Source organism: Triturus cristatus, chromosome 3_2 (assembly GCF_964204655.1).
Source record: "Triturus cristatus chromosome 3_2, aTriCri1.1, whole genome shotgun sequence".
In the NCBI taxonomy this organism is placed as follows: domain Eukaryota; kingdom Metazoa; phylum Chordata; class Amphibia; order Caudata; family Salamandridae; genus Triturus; species Triturus cristatus.
Genome location: NC_140584.1, coordinates 749,940,250 through 749,965,153, shown reverse-complemented (window position 1 = coordinate 749,965,153; position 24,904 = coordinate 749,940,250). Strand labels below are relative to the sequence as shown.

Genomic DNA, 24,904 nt, shown 5'->3' with positions numbered 1-24,904 from the left:
GCATTTCAGTGTTTATTATCTGACAGCCCAGCAGTGTATGGACTGCCAGTTAAAGATTTTCGATGGCAGAATCAGCCAAGGCTCTGTTATCTAAAATCAACGTGGGGCACCTATGTCTAAATGGGGTGGGGGAACTACAGGTTTTGTGCAGCAGGTGACCACCAAATTACAGTGATTCTCCCACGCCACCAAAATCTATTTTACCGGATAAGATTATTTTTAACTCGCACTATGACACCAAGATTGGATATAACAAAGAAGGAATGCAGTTACCTGTGTTTGACTGCTCCGAGATATGGAAGTTTTACCATCACTACAACAAAAGACTTTCAAGATGTGAAATACTGAATGAGGAATGTATTGGAGTGATGTTTCTCATGGCTTTGAAAATCTTAGTAATTAGATTGTGAAATTACAAGTAGGTGGATGCCCATTTGGATAGGTGAATTATTCTCTGGGCATGTTTCTCTAAATTCATGGTGATCTCTAGTCATGAGAACAGGTTTTAAGTCTTTGAAAATACATTAATATATTTGTACTGTACATCTGTGGAGTCCAGATACAATGGGTTACAAATGGTTTTTAAGCTTGATGAACACACAATCTCAAATGTAGCTGCACACTACGCTATCAGCAGATGAAAGGGTATTCTCACTCATGTTATCACAATACTATAGAGCAGGTTATAAAACATATAGCCAACAAACTGTGATTTTAAATTGTTTATTTAATATTAGAATGTTGCCCCACCGTACAGTCCGGCCTGAAGATCCACTTATGTGTATAAACAATTCTACAATCTGAGGAACTCTTGCATAGCCATTCCTCCTTGACCCTTCACTCATTTGCTTGTTATTTCAGGGCGTATGCGGGCTCTGCTGGAATGGGAGGAGGGCAAAAGTGCAATATTGCAGGAGGGTCTTAAACCAAGCAGACCTTCAGCTGTGCAAAGGAGGTTGCCATAGCTGACTCAGGTTTGATGGAGGGCTCTTAGACAAGCCTTACTGAGACAACTTACAACAAAGATGACCTCCATACAGGCTTGATTAGCTGTCTGCAAGGACTACCACATTGAGAGCACGGCCATTGAGAAATTTCCCAACATTCTGAACAACATCGACCACACTCACTTGGCCCATGAATGGTTGACAATTTCTTGACCCCCTTAAAAGGTAAACTCACAGTTATAGACCTGAGTCTTCCCACATAAATCGCTAAAAGTGTGGTTATTACAAACGCTGCACTACACAAATCACTATTAAGCAAATTACCTGGATGCATGTAATGTGCGGTAATAGTGATAGAAACCATGGTCACGTTTTCAAATAATTCCTTATTACATTGTGAATATCTTTTGGTGTGACATAGACAGTATTTATCAATTTCAGCATATTTGTTCCAATTGTAACTTACCGATGGCCCAACAGGACCTGAAGGACCAACTTCTCCGTCCTTGCCAGGAGACCCCTACACAAAAATTAAAAACAGTTTAAACCAATATTTTGATTAACAATGGCTATTATATAAACATTGTATGTGAGTGTGATACTTACTCTTTGTCCTGGAGCACCATTGTTCCCCAGTTCTCCTGCCTTTCCAGGATCTCCCTATCAATAAAATCAATAGTGCTAATTGGAGTTAAGTCGGCCAGTGAATGTCGAATTGTATGAGGGTAATTGAAACTGAACATATTCACATAACTGCATTCTTACACTGTTGCCTTTTGGACCAGCAGGACCCATAGTGCCAGGTTGACCACGGATTCCGATAGGACCAGGTGGGCCCGGTCGTCCATCTTCTCCTGCAGCTCCCTACAAAAATACAAGTTCTTACATTTTACTGATAATGCATTTGGATGATTTATGGAGTGTCCCTTATGCTATTTCTAGTACTTTAAATAAAGCAGTAATTTCAGCATCCAATCTGTGTTCATGCAAAAACTGTGCAAATATTACATGGGATTTTGTTAAAGTGTCAATGTAATTGTGCATTAAAGTTAAATATATGCAAGCCTCTCCGTATTAAAAAAACGTCCTTACTCCTGAAAATGACCACACATTTTGAAGTTGTATTCAATGCAAGTGGCAGAATGTTCTAGGATGCCTAGGCACAATATATATAATTATATTACATCAGTGAAAAATGACAGCTTTTGTCCCAGCAGTAGGTACACTGATAAATATCAAAGCCTATGTAGTCAGAAAGAAAGGAACATTTATTCAATTACACCTCAACAGCAAGTGGTAAGTTGTCCAATGCACACAATTCGGTTCGGTGCCATACGGGAAAGGGCTGTGAAGGGGGACATTTTGTTTAGATGCCTCTTGCTTACACGAGGAAGTAACCAAGTATATGAGTCAACAAACTCCTTATATTCCAAATTTAGTAACAGAAACAATTTAGTAACAGAAACAAGCAGTGCCCCCAATATGCAGGCTTGAACCATGCTCAGCTAGAGATATTCTACAGCAAGGAGAACGTCTGTTCGATGTCGATGCTATAAAGAAGCAATGGAAGGGTGCAATAGAAGTACAAGTAAGACAAAGAAAATGAACAGATTCGAGTCTCAAATGTAAGAGCAATTATAGTAAAGGTAGGCTCCAAAGGCAACACAATAGCACAGGCAATTAATCATAATGCTCCATGCTATGCTTCAATGAGGCCTCTTATTGGCATGTGTGAAGTTGGGTATCATATCCTGGTATTAACAGATCTTCAATTACAAGTACAAAACAAGACACAACTTGTATGTCTAGCAGGAAAAGCGACCATACTTACCAGGGGTCCAAGCTTTCCTTCAGCGCCTTGTACGCCAGGATTTCCTGTGAGACCCTATAAAAGGCATACATACACTTGTTAACATTGCACTTGACACATGGCTGCATTTATCGGGCCACACACATTTCTCAGACAGATCTCTACCAGTGTTTGGGAACAGCTCAGTGGTTATCTCTCTCTCTCTCTGTCTCTCTCTCTCTCCAGCACACTCTCTCTCTTCATTTCTGTTACTCTCAGGTGATAGCCACACGTTGAAATGTACATTTTCTACTCTTTAGCAACACGATAGTGGCAGTGAGCTGGATTCATTTTGCACGGCCTCAGATTATTATCTGTAGGTGTACCTGCAGGACTCAACAAAAGCTATCTGAAATACATTACAAATTCAGTGCAGACATACCCATAGCATAACATAGATGTATTTAGTCATCTTAACTCTGTATGATCATGCATGAAATAATGTGCTGCAGTGGACTAAACAGTGTACATTGATGCTTCCTACAAGTGCATTATTAAAGCTCCCTTGTCTTTTATACTGGAAGCCAAGCTCTTATCGCGCAGATTACAAGTGTCTGCGTGGAGATGAGCTATTTACTGCACCACGTAAATACAGACACTGTGGGGTGAGGTATTTATTGGGTGTGTTAAGTACTTTTGCAAACTCGGAAAATGGGGCATGTATCAGTATTTAACAGGTATTGTCCTGGTACATTTCGGAGGGTCTGACTTGTTGAAATTTATCTGACAATAACTGCAGATTATGGGTCCAGGGGCAGAAGGGAAAGACAGGGGAGGGAAAAGAAAAGTACGACAAAACTCAGAAATCCGCCTTGACATTGCACTTTTAGGAATGTTGCTCTCCACTAAAAATCAGGGCCTAAATATTTTAGGTCTGACAACATTACTACTTCCGCTGTAGTGCTAACAGCACATGTCCTTTCAGCTCAAAATAGAATGCAGTGAGAATTAGAAAGACACAGAAGGAGATTCCTTGTTGAAATCATCACTTCCTATAAAACTATAAAGTGGCCAAAGTCTGCTGACACCAGATGCAGTTCTCTGCCAATATCATATTCACAGATGAGTAAAAACAATATTTGGGTCATTACAATTTGAAGGCATAGTTGGTAAATGTTCTGTCACCTGCTGTGTTGTAAAAAAGAGCATTTAAAAACGACCTGATCCTCTGGCAATACATTTTTTTTAAAAAACATTCTTACCCTTGCACCTGGAAGTCCAGGTTCACCGAGACGGCCAGGATCCCCCTGACTCCCTTTCGGGCCAGAAGATCCTGCCAGGCCACGTTCCCCTTGAGCACCCTATGAGAATGATAGAAAAATCGGAAATTAAGGAGAATTGCAGAAGGAAGGCCTAGTGTACAATGAGGGAATGTCACTATATTAAAATGAAAAGGCTGGCTTCTTGGTCTTTAAATATTCTGGGACGTTTCCCGCTCGCCTAACAAATTAATTATTGGATCATTTATGCCACAATCGAGCACTCAATCAATGCTTTCTTTATTCGAATGTCAAAGACAATCATAAAAGATGCATGCGATTACCTATACAGTTTAGAAATCAGAGAAAACTGTTAAAAGAGTTTTAAAATATGTTCCCACCTAAAAATCCAGACTTTTATGATAAAACACAACAGATTAAGAAAGCTACCCAGTCTAAAACATGCATCAGCGCTGGCCAACAACTGTAAAAAAATAATTACTTGATGGAGGTGGCACGTCATGTTGTCCGGTCTGAGCTTACAGAACCCAATGGGGTGTGGATATTAAGCAGCTTTTCTATATTGCCTTCCATTATTCTCCTATAATATCAAAGGAGCAATACGAGTGTTCTAAGAATTTTGGGGAGAACTGATTCCCTTACAATTAGGAGCCAATTTCGATGTCGAACAGACCTGAGTCTGTCCGACATCGATTGGGTACTGGGACTGACTGACGTCTTGTCGGCAGTCCCAACCCATCACTTAGGATGCGACTGAACACTGTGTGGTTGTAGTCCTAGTCTTTACAATGGAAGCATGCATTCCGACTGGAATGCATGCTCTCATTGTAAAGAGAAGAGGTGCAGTTCATCCCTGCACCCTGTGGCAGGCACCACAAGGTGCCTGCCTCAGCGTGCAGGGATCAAATGGGGGGGCACCATAGGTGCCCCCTCGGCTGCCATCCGGGGGCCTTGCACCCATGGGGGCCCTGCTGGGGGGACCACAAACTCGACTTCCAACATCCTTTATGTGTCGGAAAGGCCAGCACAGAAAGGCTGTCGGAATCCGACATTGTAATCCCTCAGGCGGAAAGGAGGCTTTCCAAATGGCAGATGGGCCCTCCGAGCCCATCGGAGCCATTCGGAAATCCAGTTTGGATTAATTTCTGACCAACTCCATCCATGATTGAGGAAGTAAGATGACACACCTATAAAAGTAATTCTCCTCCACTTGCAATGCTTGACAATCTGCAAAGTTTCATAGACCACTACTATAACTAGCAGTAGGTACACATTGTTTGATATATATTTCAAAAAGGGAAGAAATTAGCTTGCCACTCAAGACCTTACAGACATTAAAAAGTGAACAAACTGCTGCTTAAACTTAGCATTCTTGTACTTCTCTGCTCATGATCCATTAGAATCAAATATGAGACCTAATATGGAAACTTGGGCAGATTCTCTAGGCTATTCCCATTGACACTGACAGTGCCCAAAAAAAGAGTGCTTAGGGCCACATGCCATAGTGTGAGATTTGGTCAAATTGGTTAAGGGGTCAAAATCCGACATAAAAGCTACAAAAACAACATGCCAAACAATGTGGGGCATTAAGAGTCCAGGCAAGAAGCGCAGCATCATCAGCATATAAAAGTCCAGCTACAGGAATTGGTGTAGGGACATCCTTAGCAACGGTGCTCAAAAAAGCATTGTTTATTAATATAAAAAGAAATATAAGAAATAAGGAGGCTAGCACATATGTATGTCTTACACCCCGTTGCTAAATAAAAGAATATGAAAGTTCACTGTTTGGCCCAAATCTGCCCCATGCTGACAAATTCTGACTCAGATATGCCAATCCCCGTCTCTAATAAAATATTACACAGCTTGGCACGATTGACCTTGTCAAAAGCAGAAGACAAGTCCATGAAAGCAAGGTACAATGGACTCCTTCTAGCTAGAGCATATTTCTCTACTATGAAATGGCATTATGCCACAATCAATTGCCTCAGTGTGAAAACGCCCAGTCTAGACCGAGTGATACAGACGTTTTCTCATTGGTTTCTAGCTTATTGGAATCCCGAGTCCAGACTCTAAAAATACTGCAGTGTGATTTTTTAAAACTTGGGGGCATATTAACAAGTGGCAGCGATAATTATCAATGGCCACGCCTAGCACTAGTTTCCCTATCGCCGGCTATTCTTGGAAGTCATCGCCAAGCTAGCGCTGTATTTACAACGCTTAGCGCATTGGCGAGGAAAATTCCAGCGATAGCAGGGAAATGTCCCAACATCGCTGGAAAACCAGGGATGTTCCCTGCTAAACAGCAATGACCTTGGTGATACGACCTTGTGGTCGTAACCCCACATTCCACCTACCATGCAAAGTATGCCTAACACTGGATTTTAGCAGACGTTAAAATCCAGCGTTAATGGCCGGTTAACGCGATTTTGTTTAGCGCTACACCGGCTGGGGCATTGTTGTAAATATCGCGAAGCTGCCTTCACGATATTTTCCCATGTAGTCTATTGATGCACGCCTACTTTGCATCTCATTAACGATGCGATGCAAAGCGGGTGCTAAATCACGGAAACACACGCTAGCGTGTCCTTGCTAATATTGCAATAAAATTATCGCCGCTGTTCGGCCAAAAATGTACGCTAAAACATTCTATAAAGCTACCCTGGGAAAAAATCATATTGAGCATATTTAGGTGAATCCAGATTTCCCTTAAAAAGAGTTCTCAAAATAACAAAACAGGAAGGTGATATACTGGCTAAAACAATCTACTTGGAATCACAAGACTTCTGCTTAAGGTTCTCCACAGTGCGGTAGGACAATGCAATTTTCTATTGTTTTTTTATATTTATGTAACCGACATGAAAATTGTGTTACCTTTGGTCCTGGGAGTCCATCGGATCCTGGGAATCCACGGTTTCCAGGAGATCCCTATTGACAAAAATCAGCAGGTACATGAGATTATAAACAGATGGTAATTATGGCATTAAGTTCCATTAAAGATTGTCTTCTGGAACGGACATCTGGCACCATAACCAACCAAATTAAGTGAAAAGCAAATATTCGTTCATTGATGCTCTCTTCAAATTGAACGAATGGTAAAAAAAAAAATGAATATGATTAAATTATCCACCATCTTCATTTTTCAACATTTTTTTAAAATAATGTTCTAAATAAGAAAGGGTTCTTATGGTTAAAATAAATGTTGCTTGGGCAGTGGCAGTAAGGGTTCAATATATTTGAACAAATTACAGTTTTAGTAAAATGCATATTACGCTTCTTGATGGCTTTATAATGCATATCTATGCCATTCCCTAAGTAAAGCTGTCATTTGTATTGTGCTGGCGTTGGAATTGGTTTGAAGAATGGCACTTTTACTCAATGAACTGTGATTACTGCAGCACGGCCAGATTACAATAAAGTTATGTTATGCACAAATTGTAATTGTGCTCTGCAACAACACATTTACCCTACTGACAGGCCTTGATTTGGATATACATGCATGTGTAGTTCTGACAACTGAGCTCATTTAAACTGATAATCAAGCTTTGGGTTGGGATAAAATTCTAAAGGAGTTTCGGTGGCATGTAATTTATTTTGATTTCATGAAAACACAATACATTCGCTACTTAATGTTGATTTACATTTATTAGCACATTCTAGTGAGAATGCTGTTCCTCAGCATCACTCAGAATATATTCCTTCCTGCCTGAATTTATAGAATATGTCATTTGTAATAACAAACTACCAACTGAACAGTACACAATTCAGTAATGACCATGTCTTGTTAAATAAACCTCTCGAATATGGAATATATTTGTGGGAACATATATTCAATTAATACAACTGAAAAAATCGAAAAATAAATGTGCTCAATCAAAAGGTACAAGAAGGTGTCTTACCCTTTCTCCAACAGACCCAGGAGGGCCTGCAGTACCAGGATCTCCACGAGGGCCTCTTTTGCCTTCTTCTCCCAGAGGGCCTATTGGTCCCTGCAGACCAGATGGACCCTGTGGAAAAACGAAATATGTGCCTTTGGTTACCAGCCTCCTAGTTCACACTGTTCCAGTGCTTCATACTCCCTATCCTTGAAGTACTATTTCTTATGTTAATTAACCATATGTGAAAACATATTATTATAGATCGACCTGAAGTACAACACACAGTAGGTACAATAAGAAGGGTGGCAGAAACATCAAGTTGCACCTACTTTACAACTGGAAATGATCAGATCTCCTTACAAGACTACTATGGGGTTGAGACAGTCAAATAACAATGACAAGCATTTGCAATGCAATAGGTCTCGCATTTACACGAGTTTAAGCTATAGCCATTGTAAATGACAATGCCTTTTATTTAAAAATAAAAGGCGTTGTTATTTGCAATGTCAATAGCTCAAACTCGCGTAAATGCGACACATATTGCACACCTCGCCGTCGAATAGTTAATGAGTCGCCCTGCTGCCTGGGAGGTCAGCCAACCCTGGCACATTCTAAACTTTCCAGGCATTTGGGTTACCCGAGATCTGGCATCAGTGCCAAAGAAGCATCTACAGCCCAACAGCTATTAATACTAGTGACCTAACGAAGCCAGCAAGTCGGTGTCGTCCATGTGGGGGCCCGCTGCAGACCCGAAATACTAAGTGTCGCTGCCACCTGCACATAGGCTCAAGATCTGTAATCCGTTCAACTCGCAGGCAGTAACTCCCTTAGCCTCACGAGATGGCACCTAAAAGCCCGACGCACCTTGGTCCCATGGAGTGAGAGCTGCTGAACCCAGGTTTTGTGTATTGGAGGTTCCAGTGCCAACCATAGCTTTCCCCTGCGGTTCTGAGCAGAGTTCCTCCGTGCCCTCGCTCTGCAGGGCGCCACTGTAGTTCATACCAATACAAACTTTAAACACGTCTCGAGCGGCCCTCGCTTGCACATTGTAACTAGGAGGACACGGATCGCCTATACCAAGCACGCACACAGGACCCCTTGCCCCCAAAAATACTGCAGATCAACGAATGGTAAGAATAAATACTACATGTGCAAAACCTCACCGGATTTCAACCTGCTCTGTTCTCTGGGTCATCCCTTCCTTTTTTCGGCCCTGCAGAGTCCCCGGGAACCACGGACATCTTCTTCCTCCTCCTGCCCCCCTCCCCAAAAAAAACAACAAACACAGCCACTTCCAGTCTGGCACGATTGCTTCCGCACATTTAATATAGATATTGCAACAAAAGTGTGCACATTTAAAATACATACTTCAATGAAGCAGAGCATCTAAAAGAAAAACGCAGTTGCTCTACTACATTGCAGTGTGTATTTTAAACGTGCACACTTTTGATGCAGTATGTATTTCAAACGCGAGCACACTTTTTATTTTAAAGCATGAGTGCCGATGCGGCTCTCTATTGCGTCGTCCTGCTCCGGGCGCTTGGGTTCTGCACTAAGCATGTGGAAGCAAGAGGGTGAGTAGTGCCGGATTCCTCTCATTAAGAATAAAGTGTGCCAGATACCCCTCATTAAGAATAAAGTGACCCGCTACAAAGAAAAAAGACAGGGAGAGTACAAAAGAATAACAGAGAGAAATGTTGACAGACAGACGAGTCTTCAAAATATTAAGAAAGAACTCACTAGATAGGTTGGGAATGAGATGAGACAGACACCCCTCCCTTCGCGGCTGCAAGTCCGGGGCTGATTCATAGACAAGCGCGTGTCTGCCTTGTAGTGTGAGCGCACGGTGGGAGCGTGAGAGAGAGAAAGGAGACGCCATGCGGGCACGCACATGTACTGAATGCCGAAATGAAGCACGCGCTGAGAGCCTGTAAAACAGAAAGGAGACGCCATGCGTGCGCACATCGCCTGTCCGTGCGCGTACATGGTGTGTCTCCCTTCACTAGCAAAACCGATAACAATAGTCTCGCCAAGGCGAAGCAGCGCTTGCACTGCATTTGCTAGGCGAGACCTAAAAAGCGATCCTGAAAATGAGTATCTAAACCAATTTTTAGATGATGACATATAATTTGTTTGATTGCGAAGCTGTGGGACTGTACCCTCTAAGGTGTAGAAGACTGGCTCAAATTACTAGACAGGGAAGAAGTAAAATTAGTCATTTTTAAGACCAGATAGATGAAGCCATTCAAGAGTATGGCGTCTAAAGCAAACCCTTGCTCTTTACTGAGTTCCTGGTAAGGGAAACCCAGCTTTTCACAGGAGTTCTCATTAAGTTTGTAATGCTCCAACCCACATTTTTATAGAGTAAATACCCCAAAAACCCACATTATGGCTAAATATACATTGTATTAATCGAATAACTCTAAAACATCTGCAGAACAATATTTGCTTCCCCAAAATGTTAAAGGAGAAGTAGACATTTATAATTGGAGGCGTTCAGATTATTCCTCACATATTACTTACAGGTTCTCCTTTTGGTCCTGCTTCTCCCTTGAATCCAGCAACTCCAGGGTCGCCCTGTAAAACAAAATAAAGTAACCACACTTTTTGTAAGGTATTATTTGCAATCCATACTCCTACCTTGTGATAAAAGTTTCAACAAAGCCATTTCCTACTAAATGGTCTCATCAGAGAGGCTGATAATGGACATAGGACAATACTTGGAGAGGTGATAAATTGCCCTGATATGGTATCCAGGATTACATGCACCAGGGTCCTTCCAATGTCCATAAATCTTCTCTTTTAAGACTACTCATTAACAATTTCAAAAATTATTGAAGTGAAACCTTTTTAATCCAGTCATATTTCACATAGAAAAGGGTGTCATGATGACATGATTCTTGTTGGAGCAAAAGTCCTACACACAGCTTTGTAAAGTTGTGCCGAACTGCCCGCGTATGTTCTCTGTCTGGGTCTATATTCAATCCTTCAGTGAGTTTGATATGCAGGCAGGTCCAATAAGGACATCCAGTCATTAAGATTAAAAGCTAGGCTCTGATCTTGAAGGGTCACCCAAAGTGCAATTCCCTTTGTAATACATGTTATCTCTCTTTAGGCTGTGTGCAGGTTGTTAGCCATGACTGTATAAGTCTTAGTCTGTAAAACACACCTCTTTTCCGTACCCTCTTGGGAGAATTGTCTAGCAACTCCCTCCAGGTACAGTCTGTATAGTAGGTTGTCTTTCTGGGTAGTTTGCTTTGTTGATGTCTTGAACATAACAGGCCTGTTTGTATGCATCTCGTTTCACAAGTATGCCTGGGTGGTGTATCGTGGAGGTTGAACAAGATGGCAGTCACCTTTGTGCTGGGCTGGCAATATTCATCTTTGGCTTTGGGACATACACATACATATTCAACTCTGGGCTTCACCCCCTAAATCCTGACCTGTTGAGTGAGGTGTGGTATGCTGTCAGACCCTTTGATGTAGCCACAGTTCCTCTGCCAGACAGAAACCTACCTCTCCCCTTTCCAGTGTGACAGCAACATCCCTCTGGAGATGGCCTTCTTATGTGAAACAATTCTACATTTCATATGAGCTAGCCTCAAAGAGACAAAAGATTAATGACGTAAGCAGAATACACCGGGACCATACCCCTCTAACTCTTAATTAAAAAGGTGCAGATGGGGGGTTTGGGATTGGCACCTGGCCTGTGAGAACCATGGCTGCTTCTTTCCAGAGCTCTGCAAGGTCCACTGATACCGCCAGCTTAAATATATGCAGAAGACTGACCATGGAACTTAAAAAGCTGGGGTCAGCATCGGAGAATGGCAAGAATTAGTCTTGATTACTATGAGGCAAGTGGGGAGACGAAGAGTCGAAGTGTTGATAAGGGAACAGCCTGTACCAAATGCCAGCAGAGTGGACTGCGGAGATGGCCTGCGAGGTCTGGGAGCCCTGAATTTTATCAGCACAGCTGCAATCTGAACACTCGTGACCGAACCAAGCTTCCTGCAATGTGGGCCTTATAAGAAGAATATATTCCTGAGGTGAGGTCTCTTCACCCCCTTAATGTCCAACACTATAGCAGCAAGGAGTAGGGTTATGCAGAAGAAAGGGATCTTACTCTACACAGTACTTCACACAATGGAACCATACTGGTTGTAACCTGTGAAGGCAAGATGAACCCATGTATTATGCCACAGCGACCTTGATTCCTTGAGGAGTCCATGGAGGCAGAATAGTCTGGGCCATTGCGCCCAGGCCGGAAATACCCACAGATCATGGCATCTGCCTGTATGGTGAATGACGCAGCTGTGACCGTCGTGCACCACCACAATGTCCACACCATAACCCAAGGCTCAAATACTAGGAGCGTGTGCCACAGACATTGAAATGCCAATGCCCTGGACATGACAACTTCATTTCATTAGCATCTGCCACACTGCACAGCACATAGGTTAATCCCTCAGTGGTAGCGATCACCACACATGACACCCTAGACACACCTAAGGCCACATTGCTGATAAGATGTGGGAATGTCCAGTGTGGCAAAACATTCCTTGATCCTTGAGGTGACCGAAGAAGAGCAGTACTCTATGTTGTTGTACCTGACCCTGTCACCTCCACCGACATCTGTGATTGTTTGTAGGGTGGATGGTATAGAACAGAGCCAGCCAAAATAGCCTCATAGTGTTGTAATAACGCTATGATTTTCTGCACTTCCTAAACTATTAATCATGGAAAATGCCCCACTCCTGCTGCATGTCAGTGCAGCACCCTATGTTTACAGGGCTCAGTCCAGAATTTCTGTGCTGATGCCTGGCCATGCTGTTTCCCCTTTTTGTGACTTAGCACCATTAATTGCTGCTCTTTCTGTGACTGCCGGTGTTATTCTGTCCACATGACTTTTACAAGTTACAGCAGCGATAGTTTGCAGAAGAAGCAAAGCAGAGGGAAGTCAACACCTTGTCTGCTTGGAAACCACCAAATCTTCTGACATCAGTTTAGAAACCAATCTGAAAGAAATCACAGAAGTGGGCTCAACTGTGTCTAACCTGGAGTCCATTTTGCAAGACATGTCTAAAGACATATGCTCCACAAAAGTGGACATTGCAAATTTTCAAGCCCTGCTGTAGAGCACAGAAATGCGGGTAGGGAATTGGGGATTCATGTTGGACAATGTACATGACTCCTACCCAAAAGATTGGCAACTGCACCAGAAAACATTGTCTTAAAAGACAGAGCTTGGAGAGCATGCTTCCATGGTATTCGGGAAGTCTTGAAAAGAGACATGGAGGGCTTTCTGATTACCTTCCTACCTGAGTTCCTAGACGTGGAGTTCTCTGCAGCAAGAAGCCCATCGTATTAGACCTTGCTGAGTGGGCAACACACCCACCCTATAATTGAATGCTTTTTAGATACCAAAAAGCCTGATGCCATCCAGGTGGCCAACAAACAAGATCCCTACACCAACACGGACCATAAGATATACATCTCAGTAGACCTCTCTTTTGATGCCAACCTGAAGAGAGGAAAACATTCCTAGCATTAAAACCAAGCATGAGACAAAAAGATCCCAAATATGTCCGACTAGTCTTATTGGTACAGTAGACAATAGAATGAGGGAATTTCTAGACCTAGATGAAATAGACCTGATCTTAGACTCAACAGACTCCTCAGACTTGGAGGTTCAGGAGTCCACCTTGCCCACATCTCCAGGTGATAGACAAAGAAAGCCTTCTCTTGCCCAGTAATGCTCCAGACATAACTAAACATCCTTCAGACCCTCCAACAAAGAAGGTCTACAGAATGTTGTAGAGACACTGAGACATGACAGGGATAAATCTAGATCACAGCTGAAGAACTCTGCAGCAGAAGGGTCATCATAGAAAGGAACAGAGAGTCAGGTTATATGTAGACATCATAATATAATGTGAACCCCACCACAGACAAATGTTGTTACACCACACTTGAATGACCACTAAGCAGAGGGATGATTTTTACCTACTTTTTATACAGTTGCTTTTAATCCTTCTCTCATCTCTTACCTTCATTACCTTCAGAAATACTTGACTCCAAAGGTATTCTTTTCATTCTGACTACCCACCTCCTCTTTTGGTTGCAGACAGTTAAGCAGCATTATGCCTAACTGATTCCTGAGGCTAATGCCCGTACACACACAGATGTTTTTCCCACAATAGGAGCACCACCATGTAGCAACCCATTATAGACACCTGATGCCACCTGTAGCTATGATTTGATCTTAATATCCTACTCTCATATGATTCTCTCTGAAGTCAACGATGCACTGTAGAGCTGGTGGCCCCTAGGCTAGCCCACAATAGATGTCTATCCCACCAGAAAAGATTATGATATATCTACTCTGAGATTCTTTCTTTCTATAAAGTCTGCATGATTTGTATTGATTCAGAGGTTTAATCACAGAGCTACAATAACTTCACCACACACAGGTCTGAACTAAAAAATTTCAAAAGCAACTAAAGTGTCTTAAATTGCATATGAGTGCTATCTGCCCCTTCCATAAACTACACTTAATCTAGTTCCTCTCAACATCAACTCAATAAATGCAAAAGGGTAAACATTGGCTAAGAAAAAAGTGGGCATTGCACTCTTGCATGGCAGAAAGAAGCAGCCAAACTAAAATGGAATTGGATGGGACTGGTTCCAGTAGAAAATCAAATGCAGCCTTCAAAGATATCCAAATCCGAGAGAGTGACCATTATCTTCAGAAAGTCACTACGGATTACAAATGTAAAAACACTGAAGGATATGCGATGCTGCTATATATTGACAAAATGAAACTACAGGGCAATTAGTTCATCTTTGGTTTAATTTGCACACCCAACTTTACTTGTGAACACTTTTACACAACCCAGGATTTTCCCAATAGATTCTTTCTATCAGATGTGGTATCCGATCCTTCTATTATAGATATATAATGCCTGTTGTGTCCTAGTGACCAGGAATATACTTTCTTGTTAGGGTTCCATGGCTCCACTTCAGGGATACACTACTTCCATGCACTGGGTACAATTCTTCCAAGTTAATTTCAGAGAGGACAGCATTTTTAACCGTGAATCAGTTATGCTGACCCTGGACGCGGCTAGAATATTTTGCCCCATTGAAGTTGCAAAGGATGAATACCTCCAAATATAAATTGTTAAATGAGAAAATACAACTCTGAACTCACTTATAAACCAATTTCCGCAATATAGAGGAATTTTGGCACAGATACTATGAGCGTAAAAAAAGGCCACTTTTTAGAAACTATTAATAAGAGAAGGATTTTGGAAGCCAGAGTACATAACTTAGATGAATTGATTTAAGCTCTTACAAAACAGTATAATACTACTCCAAATGCACACACCTTGGGCCTTTAGGAAAAGGAGAAATTTGCTCTCCACTCACTTTTTACACGTAAGCTGAGTGCACACTACACAAATTCCATTACAGACACTACAAACTAGGTGAGAAAGGTAAATCGCCTGTTGGCAGCCCAACTGAAACAAAAGGAAGCTAAAATGATTATTCATGCAATCCAGAATAACACCAGAATTCTTCATACACATCCTCGAGGCATTATGGCTATGGAGAATTCTATACAATTGGAGGTTCCCACATAACTGACCTACTGTACACAGTCCTGACTGAAACTGAACAGAAGGGCACCTTACGTGCCTTCCTCAGCAAAGTAAAATTGTGGCCAACAGACCATGTTAAATGATACTATCATTGATTCATAAGTTCCAGGTGAAATTTGTCCCAGGGCAGATCCACAAGGCACCATTTGAGGAACACGTACCATGTGCTATAGGCTTCCAGAGGCTCCCCATAACCTATAGTGACACTTTCCCTAGATTGGGAAAAGGTTTTCTATGGGGGGGAATGGGGTCATATGTTCTGTACTATTGAGAGATTAAGTTTGGGAAGTACCTTTATCTTCAAAGTGAAGTTGCTTTACAACCACCCCATGGCCCAAATCACTTGGAGAGGTATCATATTAGTTCAATTATTTATATTGAGAGGTGCACACAGGTTTCTCATTCTCACCCTTGCTCTTCCTGTTGACCCTAAAGCCATTGCCAATGTGATAAGACACAAATCAGCAATGCAGGAGATTGCAACTCTCACCTGAGAAATGAAATCTCTGCTCAAGCGAACAATATCATGCTCACTATCATAGGCCTGCTTCATTCTATACCTGCTACCTGCATTTATGACATTAATTGATAGTTTCCACTTTCTGTCGGGTTGGAAAATTAATTGGACATAATGTGAGGCACCTCCGATATCATGCATAACTGACAAGATAAATCTAGAGGAACATAATATATAATGAATAACTAAGCCCGTTGAACAACTTTAACCCCCTAGTGCAACAAATGTCCATGAATTTCAAGTGATGGGAAGCATATCAACTATCTTTTTGGGGGCACAAGCAAGACATCAAAATGGTGGCCACTCCATGGTTCATGTATATGTAAGGAATTCTCCCTACCTTGTCCCATCATATTTCTCAAGCAATAGATTAAGATATAAGACTTTGGGCCCGATTACGATCTTGGCGGATGGGATACGCCATCAAAAAGTTTATGTATATCCAGTCTGCTGTCTTACAAGTCCCATTGGATATAATGGAATTGTAATTTGACAGATGGAATGTCCGTCATATTTGTGACAGAGTAACCCTATCCACCAAGATTCTATTCAGGTCCTTTTTTAGGAACAAAGATAGACAATGAGTATGATGCTCTAAAATGTACATCCATGCTTTGGCTGGAGGTCTCATGCTCCTGAATATAGAAAACAACTATACTGCTATGTGCCTACCACATTTAACATATCTAATGCGGATGAGACAGGCTGCTCTATATGCTAGGCTAACTTTGTTTGAGAGAACCTGACCAATTGGTGTGGATCAGGCGATATCCATATAATGGATACGCACCTGCTGGGCCAAATATAATATATCAGTAAATGAATAAATGAAGTGGTACTAATAAAGAGCACAGCTACTCAATGGTGTGTCCCGGTGCTAAGCTTTCAATCAGTCACAGGGGGTGCAGTGAGATCACCTAGTATTGTTGGAAAAGCCAAGTCTTCAACCTTTTCTTAAACAAAACGGTAGCAGCTACAGAGCATAGCTCAAATGGAAGTTTATTCCACGTCACTGGTCCAAGGTATGAAAATGTCCTGCCACCCATTCTCATGTAACAGAACTTGGGGATCCTTGCCAGATGGCAGTTGACTGACCGCACGTTTCTGGAGAGGGCACTGAAACTAATTCTGGCCCTAAAATAGCCTGCAGCTGCATAGCGAGTGCTCTATGGACTAAGACTAGCATTTTGAAGAGAATTCTCTTCTTCATTGGAAGCCAGTGGAGAGCATGCAAGTGTTGAGACGTGTGTTCTTGAAGACAGACTAAGCAGAATGTGTTTTGGACCACTCTAAACGTGTTAAGCAGATAGTCTGGAAGTCCCACATATAGGGCATTGCCGCAGTCCAGCCTAGCGCCTGGAAGTCTTTGATTATAGCCTGAATGTACATACATGAGCAATAGAAATTTCACCTCTACTTCCATGCACAATCCCCAATCTGGCAAAAAGAAACAATTCAAATAGGTAGTCAACCAATATTCTGCAAGTAAAGGGTGGACAAAGGAAAACAGACGTTCCAACATCTGTTCACTGAAACTAAACTCCTTGACTTTGAGGGTGATCTTAGAGTTTAGGGGTAGGTAGAAGAGATAAGGCGGGTTTAACTTAAAAAAAAGGATTAGGGAGTTACCTCTCAAAAATTATAAAAAAGGAATTGTTTGTTTACACATACAGACACATATATACTCACACACAAACACAGCCACGCACTCCACACCCACATATAAGACTTAACAATGCAGAGTGAAGGTATTTATTATAAATGTAAAGCACTGCATGGTATTACAGTGGGGTGAGAAGGTCAATTTGTTGTAATGGCCATGGAGTAAAGGCATCTAGAGTACAAACCCATGCTGTAATGTCTAATATTCTTCTCCTGTGCTCCCAACTATCTGGTTTAGAAGTATCTTTTCATTCATTCTTATATTTTCACTTTTCGTTCCTTTCAATAAGTTGTACAGAATTCAAGGCAAAGTCAGTTTCGAGTACACTCTGATTCATGCAGCCATTTGACTCAAATAACAAACACTGGAGAACTACAACAGGGACCACCTACTTTAACATCTATGACTAGTTCAAAATAGTGATATAATTAAATTTCAATGATAGTGGAATAAAAAACACAAAGTGGGATCAAATGGTCTCGCTATTCCCCACTAACAGGTAGCTGCTTCCAATGTCACATTCTGAGGTAATATTGTACAACAGAAGGTCCCAGGTGTCATTGCAGAAAATACTTTGAATACAGGGACTGGGTGAGGTATGGAAAGGGAAATACTTGTGCAGCCAGGGGCAGAGAGTGTGAGTTTGGTGTGTGTTCAGGAGGGGAGGAGTGTGGGGGAGAATATAAATTCTAGAAATTGACAGTCAGAAATGTCACTTGATGGTTCTGTAGGCCAGTTGTTTACACAGATACAGAAAATCTAGACTCTTCCACTACTAAGCAGAACATGACATTGTCTATCTGGCAGGGGAAAGAGAGTGTAGTCGATGGGGGAAAATATCATAAGATGATGCTGGATCTCTAGTAAGTTAGTATAATGTTGGTGTGTACTGCTAGTGCTATGGGCTCTCAGGGTGGGAGAATCAGACAGAGAGAGAGTGAGTCACCAAGTGATGTGGGTACATGGATTGTGCATTATACTATGCCAGTGACAATTACTCTAGCAGCATGTGACATGACACTGTGATTCAGAACTGTCTCCACACTTTGCATCATAAGTCTATCAGGTCTTGGAGTTTATACACCATCTGTTCTCAGACAGTGATACACATGAGTTCCATGAGCCATTCAGCTATCATACACACATTTTGTGATCTGCAATGGAATAAAATACATCTTACAGCTGCTAGTGATTTTGCATCTCAACTCCATCTATAACTCATCTATCAGATCACCTGTGTTATGAAAATGCCCTTTGCATTGATGCACCAACAGAAAAGATTACGGCAGTTGATAGTTTCTCTTACTATCCTGTCTAGTACTCTGTTAGTCTGGGTTAGTGCCACCACACACAGAACAGCTTGCAGCCTGGGGACTTAATGCATCAGTAATTAGAATGAATTATAAGACTCATCTGGTGGAGTTAAAACGTGGCTCAGTACTAATCATGAAGTATCTTAAAATATAAGTGCTTCAATTTCCACTCCTTTCTGCATCTGTCATACCATTCTAACAGTAAGGACCAGCCTTCTTCTCTTTAGAGCAGCTTTCCAGAAGTTTGTAGACCTATTTAAGGTCTGCCTATAGGAATGAGGATTGATAAGTACATTGTATATGCCCAAAATCTCCTCCTGAAAGGGCTTCCAAGTCTTTATGTAACATAAGATGGTGGAATCGGACTGTAATGCGTAGGAGAAGGGCTGTGGCAGCTGAATCACTGGGGACAGTGCAAGGGTGGTCAAAACACAAAACTTTTTGGATAGTGAAAGAATTTTAACTGAGTGGGTGAGGAGCCTGTGGAAGATGACATGCCAGGACATGAGCGAGGCTGTGTCTTCTCGTGCCCAGCAATACATTCATAAATTACTGATTATATTATTGCTGCACAAATCTCTAAAACATTTGTTTTTATTGCAAAATGTATTCAAGTTGGGCTGTTTTACCCATTAGATATCAATGTTATAGAACTGAAAAAAACGTTAAATGGTGTCATTATAACTTGAAATTATTACTTTGGCTCCTTTCCAGTGTTACATCCGTTAACTATGAGAAAATCTTGAAACTAGATCAATTCCTTGTATTTTTACATTGATAACGAATATATTAAATAAAGTTGCAGTTAAGGCAGTGAACTATTCATCATCTATTTTAAAGTCAGTGAATTCTGTTTAAGTTTGAATGTGTCACTCAAAATTCCTTTGGTAAAAATATATAAATAAAGGAAAAGCACACTTCCAGCTTTTTTTTTAGATACAAACATTAGATTTATTAGCGAATATATTCTATGATAAAAAGTGAAAAAGCAAACTTATACACTTACTCATGAATTTCCCTTATGAACTAATACCAGCTTATTTTATCAGTCTATCCATAGTACATCCAACTTTAGGTAAATGTGGGATGTAGTTCATTATTTAGATCAAATTTCCTATCTACGGCAACATTAAAATCCATTCCCAGAAAATACTGACTTGGGCACTATGCTAGTTTGATTGTAACATAACTTTCCAAGGAAATTAGTGGCAGATGAAACAACATTAGGAAATTGTGATTTCCAAATTACGATTCTTCCTGAATGTCTGTGATTGCTTTTTAATAAAGCAATTTAAACAAAGAAAAATACAGCCCGTTTACCTTAAAGGGGTTGTATTTCAAAAAAGAAAATGAAACATTTAAGTTTAATATTTTAAGAGCAGGCAGTGGTCCCATGACCACTGCCCACTCTTAAAAAATATCTTGATTGACATTCTCAAAGGGAAAGGAGTCCTTCCCATTTGCAAATAGGTTACCACCAATTTTGAAGTGGTGGCAAAACTGTTTTGTGACTGGAATTCAGTTGCAAAACATTGATACATACCATTCTCATTCTGTATTTGGAAGAGACGTGCTCTCAAAAAATACCAAATCAGTATTTGGTAGCAAGTACAAATTTTGAATCAGTAAAGTGTCACAATTTTATTTTTGTACATATCAAAAAGCTGCAACTTGGGCTGTTTGTGACCTCAATAAAACATTGCCATTATCAACTTGTAACCCTTATCCTGAAATTTCAACTGTTTTCCAAAAAAGGTCCACATAATGGTATGCTAGGAAATACTGCTTAGATTAGGTGCAACACTTCTCACAGCTGTATCCAAATCCAAAACAAATGCATTGACAGTGAACTCTAGCATCCCGCTTATAAGACAGTTATTCAGTTCATGACATAACATGCACTTTTTATTTATATAATGCAGTCTCCCTTGTGTTACCATAATGTCTGACATTTAGAAAAAGAAGCCTCATTGCCATCTAAGAATTACCCAAGTGTGCTTGTCAGGGGTCTATTACCGAAGCCATTCATTACAAGCAGTGACGCCAATTCTGCAACCATGTCCAAATTAAAAATCAATTAAAAATTCCTTCAAAAGCCATGACTGCACCTTTTGAGAGCATTTCAGTTTCCAATAATCAGCCATACGAGGAAATGCCAGGGAGAGACATCACATCCTGTTTCATTATATGGCAGTAGATGATCTCACAAATTGCCTTTTGGTCCAGTTAAGACTTAACCAGAAACAACATTCCAAGATGATTGAGGGACATTTAGCTTTGATCTAGTACCATGTGTGACCTTGCTTGATTTAACTCAGTTTTAAAGTGCCAAGGCATGTGTCTTTAGCTCCCACCAGTCAGATACTTTCTAGATTTGCTCTAAGCTTTCCCAATGTTCTCACAAAAAGATCCATGAACATTTTTCTACCATCAAAATATTTTTAGGCTTCATTAATGATTCCATTTTCTAGGGTTCTATTATTTTTGACAACTGAAAAGTTAGCACAGCTGTATCACAATTGCTCCTTTCTGCATCCTTGATAATTTATTAGTAATTACTTACTAAAATCTTTGAGACTTTGGAATCTACTGTATCTGTTTAATTGCCCTTTATCATGTCTGCTGTCTTAGCTAATTTGCAAAGAGCTTGTCAAACGCTGAATTCCCCAGGACCTCTAACAGGGTTGACTTATGATAACCTGAAGCATTAGCTTTGGCATTGGCCAGGATGCTAGGACATAATTTGTTTAACTCATGATTTTTGATGATCCATATATTGTCTTTGGTAAACTCTTACATAGCCCCACTCCACTTTCTTCCCTTTCACCAAACATATAAACTGTCCTTTCTAGCTTTATTGTATCAATGTCCTTACCGCGGAGCCTCTAATTCCAGGTGGACCAGTGCTTCCTTGTGGTCCTGCAGATCCAGGTGGGCCAATGAGGCCAGGGGGACCACCTACACCAGGACTGCCCTGCGACAAAAACACAGTATTTTAAAACTCAGTCCAAAATGGAACACTTTGTGACTCATGTAAGATGCATGAATAATAACTGATCCTTTTGGTTACAGGATCATTCATTTAAATACTTCAGCACAGACTTGTTAAGTAGTGATGTACATACTTTCAATGTAAAACCAATGACATGTTAAATAGTCCTACCCAACACCAAATATAAAATGACAGTCTAATAAATATTGAATTCATATACTTTCATTTATTATTGTCTTAGAGTGTGTCAGTTGTCTGTAGCACAATGTTGTTTTGTGTATCATCATGCAATGCAAAAGGTTCAGGGCAGCTACTGGAATAAAAAATGAACTTTGAAATATACAATCAACATACGGTTGGTCCTTTAGCTCCAGCAGAACCATCTGTCCCAGGTGCTCCCTAGGAGAAAAAAAATAGTAGCCATTGAAGAGATGATATTGTATTATTGTGAAAATCGAAAGACAGGAATGGTGTAAACAATTGCTGCAGAACTAAGCAAAGTGATATTTTGTGGCTATCTTTCACTCCTCTCCTCCCAAACAAGGCAGACACATTTGCAGTGCATCAGAGGAAAATGGCATCCATTTGCTCGTGACAGCTTAAATGGTCTTCTAGTCTTGATGAGCTCTTGAAATGTTTCTCTCGAGACAAAATCTCATCACCTATTACTATTACTCATTTTGACCAACAGGATGTACAAATATATGATATAGCAGCTCTCACTAATGTACTGTATGATATTCTCATAGGTTTTGAGGCCATATAAGACATACATGAACTTTCCTTAAGAAAGTTGTGTTTGACAAACTTATAGTATCATCTTAATTTACAATATAATTAATGTTTAAGCCACAGAATGAATTAGTTACCACTTAAAGTCTTGAAGCATGTGGAGTTTAGTGGACTCTGCTACAACTTGCATCTGGAAACTTCAGGTTCACATTTTGCAGACTCACACCACTCCACACCAATTTTTTTTATTTATGTGGCAAAGATTTTATGTTTTAGTACCATATTTTAGCCTAACAGTGGAGCATCCCATTGGTTTTATGGCGCTAAATGATCTACTTACTTGAAGACCTTGAGATCCAATTGTTCCCTGCACTCCTGTATCACCTCTTTGTCCCTGGGGACCTACTGGACCACGTGCACCTGTAGGACCAGCTTCCCCCTGAAACAATAAAATCAATCAATCATCAGCAAGAAAAGGCATAATGCAGAGAAATGTGCTAAAATTCATTGTAAAGTGTGAGCACAGAATTACAAAATAATTGATTAATATAACTGTAGTGTCTACATGAATGAACTCCATTTGTTTTTCCTTAATTAATAATATTTATTTGATATAAAACTCTTGATGCTTGTGCACAAGTCATTTGAATGGTCCAATTGATTTTATAATGGGAATCAGCAACGTATCAACTTTAATTACCACATGCAGCATAACATTTGGACTGTCAATGCATTTCACTGTTTTAGCAAAGCTCAGATCATAACACAAATAAAAATAGAAATAAACAGGTCTCTTCAATCAAGGTCTAAATCTTCCACAAAGTAAGGTCCACGGCTGTGGCTTGCAAGGGTCCTTCACAGTCAAATATGGTTTTCTCAAGCTCTTGCTGAAACTCTTGTGCTTGGGGTTGTAATCTTAGGGTGGGACAAAGTTGAATTTCATGGGTGCTGGGCATGTTTCGTTGGAGAGATTTGCCTTCTATAGTCTGTCAAAGGTTTTAACCTTAAACTTAGTTACTTTTTAGAAAATAAAATCAGCCAGCAGGGCCATGCTAGAAGTTGTAACTGGGCAGGTCCCCATAAGCACTGCTGACTTTATTGTGAGATCACATGGAACCTTCTTTCAGCGCTGTAAAAAGATGTGAGGGGGATGAGACTGGCTATCCTGCACTCCTACGGTGTAACCTTCCTGGGGATGTCTCAGCATACCCTCTCAGTCTCCAAGAAGTGAAAAATGTGATCCCAATACAACAAGGCCTATCTTACCTTCAGGGGTTCGGTCTAGTTGATATTCAACGAAAAGAGAAGAGCATTGCCTGTCTTTCTATGCTCAGTGCACTTGGAGGCCCCGCAAGGAGGTTTTAAATGGTTACAGAGCAGGCATGCTGATCCGGTTAATTTGTATCTGTACACTTACTCCTGATATCCTTGTACATTATTACTGAAGATGTTTGATTGGATTAGGTAAGACTTGTGATACAGTTTGGTATCATGGGGCCTGAGATGAGGGATTTCTCACATGAGAAAACTTGATAAAATGCAGCAATGGGATAGCGGTCTCGTTGACTCGGTTTTTAAACTTGCTACAAATCCCAGACTAGTATAGTACAGAGTGAGTTGCGGCTTGCAAAAGACTGACATGACATAACAGCGGGACAGCGGTCTAGCTGTTTTGGTTGTTTGCTTTACTTATTACTAATCTTGACCCAAGTAAAGAGAGTATATCAATAGTTAATTAAACCAGCTTAATTTTAGCAGTTGCAGCCAATTTTTAAAAGATTAGGTCCTAACAGAGCCTTAGACACATTGTAAATTTACTGAACACTAGGGGACCAATCATGATGTGGGTCGGAGTTGCTTCCAACTGACATCATCGCAGAATCTGGACCAACCGACCTCCATTCGGCAGTCTCGATCGCTGATGGTGCGGTCGCTTACTCCCATTTCCCTATGGGAGCTTGTGCTGTGGCTGTAAAACAGCCAAACCACAAGCTCCAATAGAGAAATGGGAGATTGTGTTCACCTCATGGTGCTTGCCACACAGTGCAGGGATAAACAGGTAGGCACCAAAGGTGCCCCCTCTGCCCCCAACCGGAGGCCACAAAGAGAAGGGGGCCCTACTAGGGGCCCCCAAA

The 24,904-nt window shown here is 40.9% G+C and overlaps 1 protein-coding gene across 1 annotated transcript in view; it reads right to left on the bottom strand.

The window, feature by feature from the left end:
* The window catches only part of COL5A2 (collagen type V alpha 2 chain), a 333,083-nt gene that overhangs the window by 81,814 nt on the left and 226,365 nt on the right, over positions 1–24,904 (bottom strand). The window contains exons 19-29 of the mRNA XM_085647093.1: positions 23,110–23,208; positions 22,392–22,436; positions 21,921–22,019; positions 10,415–10,468; positions 7,913–8,020; positions 6,888–6,941; positions 3,999–4,097; positions 2,779–2,832; positions 1,713–1,811; positions 1,554–1,607; positions 1,414–1,467 (exon numbers count right to left, since the gene is read on the bottom strand). Of these exons, the coding sequence (XP_085503219.1) occupies positions 1,414–1,467; positions 1,554–1,607; positions 1,713–1,811; positions 2,779–2,832; positions 3,999–4,097; positions 6,888–6,941; positions 7,913–8,020; positions 10,415–10,468; positions 21,921–22,019; positions 22,392–22,436; positions 23,110–23,208 (819 nt within the window). The remainder of the gene's footprint in view (positions 1–1,413; positions 1,468–1,553; positions 1,608–1,712; positions 1,812–2,778; positions 2,833–3,998; positions 4,098–6,887; positions 6,942–7,912; positions 8,021–10,414; positions 10,469–21,920; positions 22,020–22,391; positions 22,437–23,109; positions 23,209–24,904) is intronic.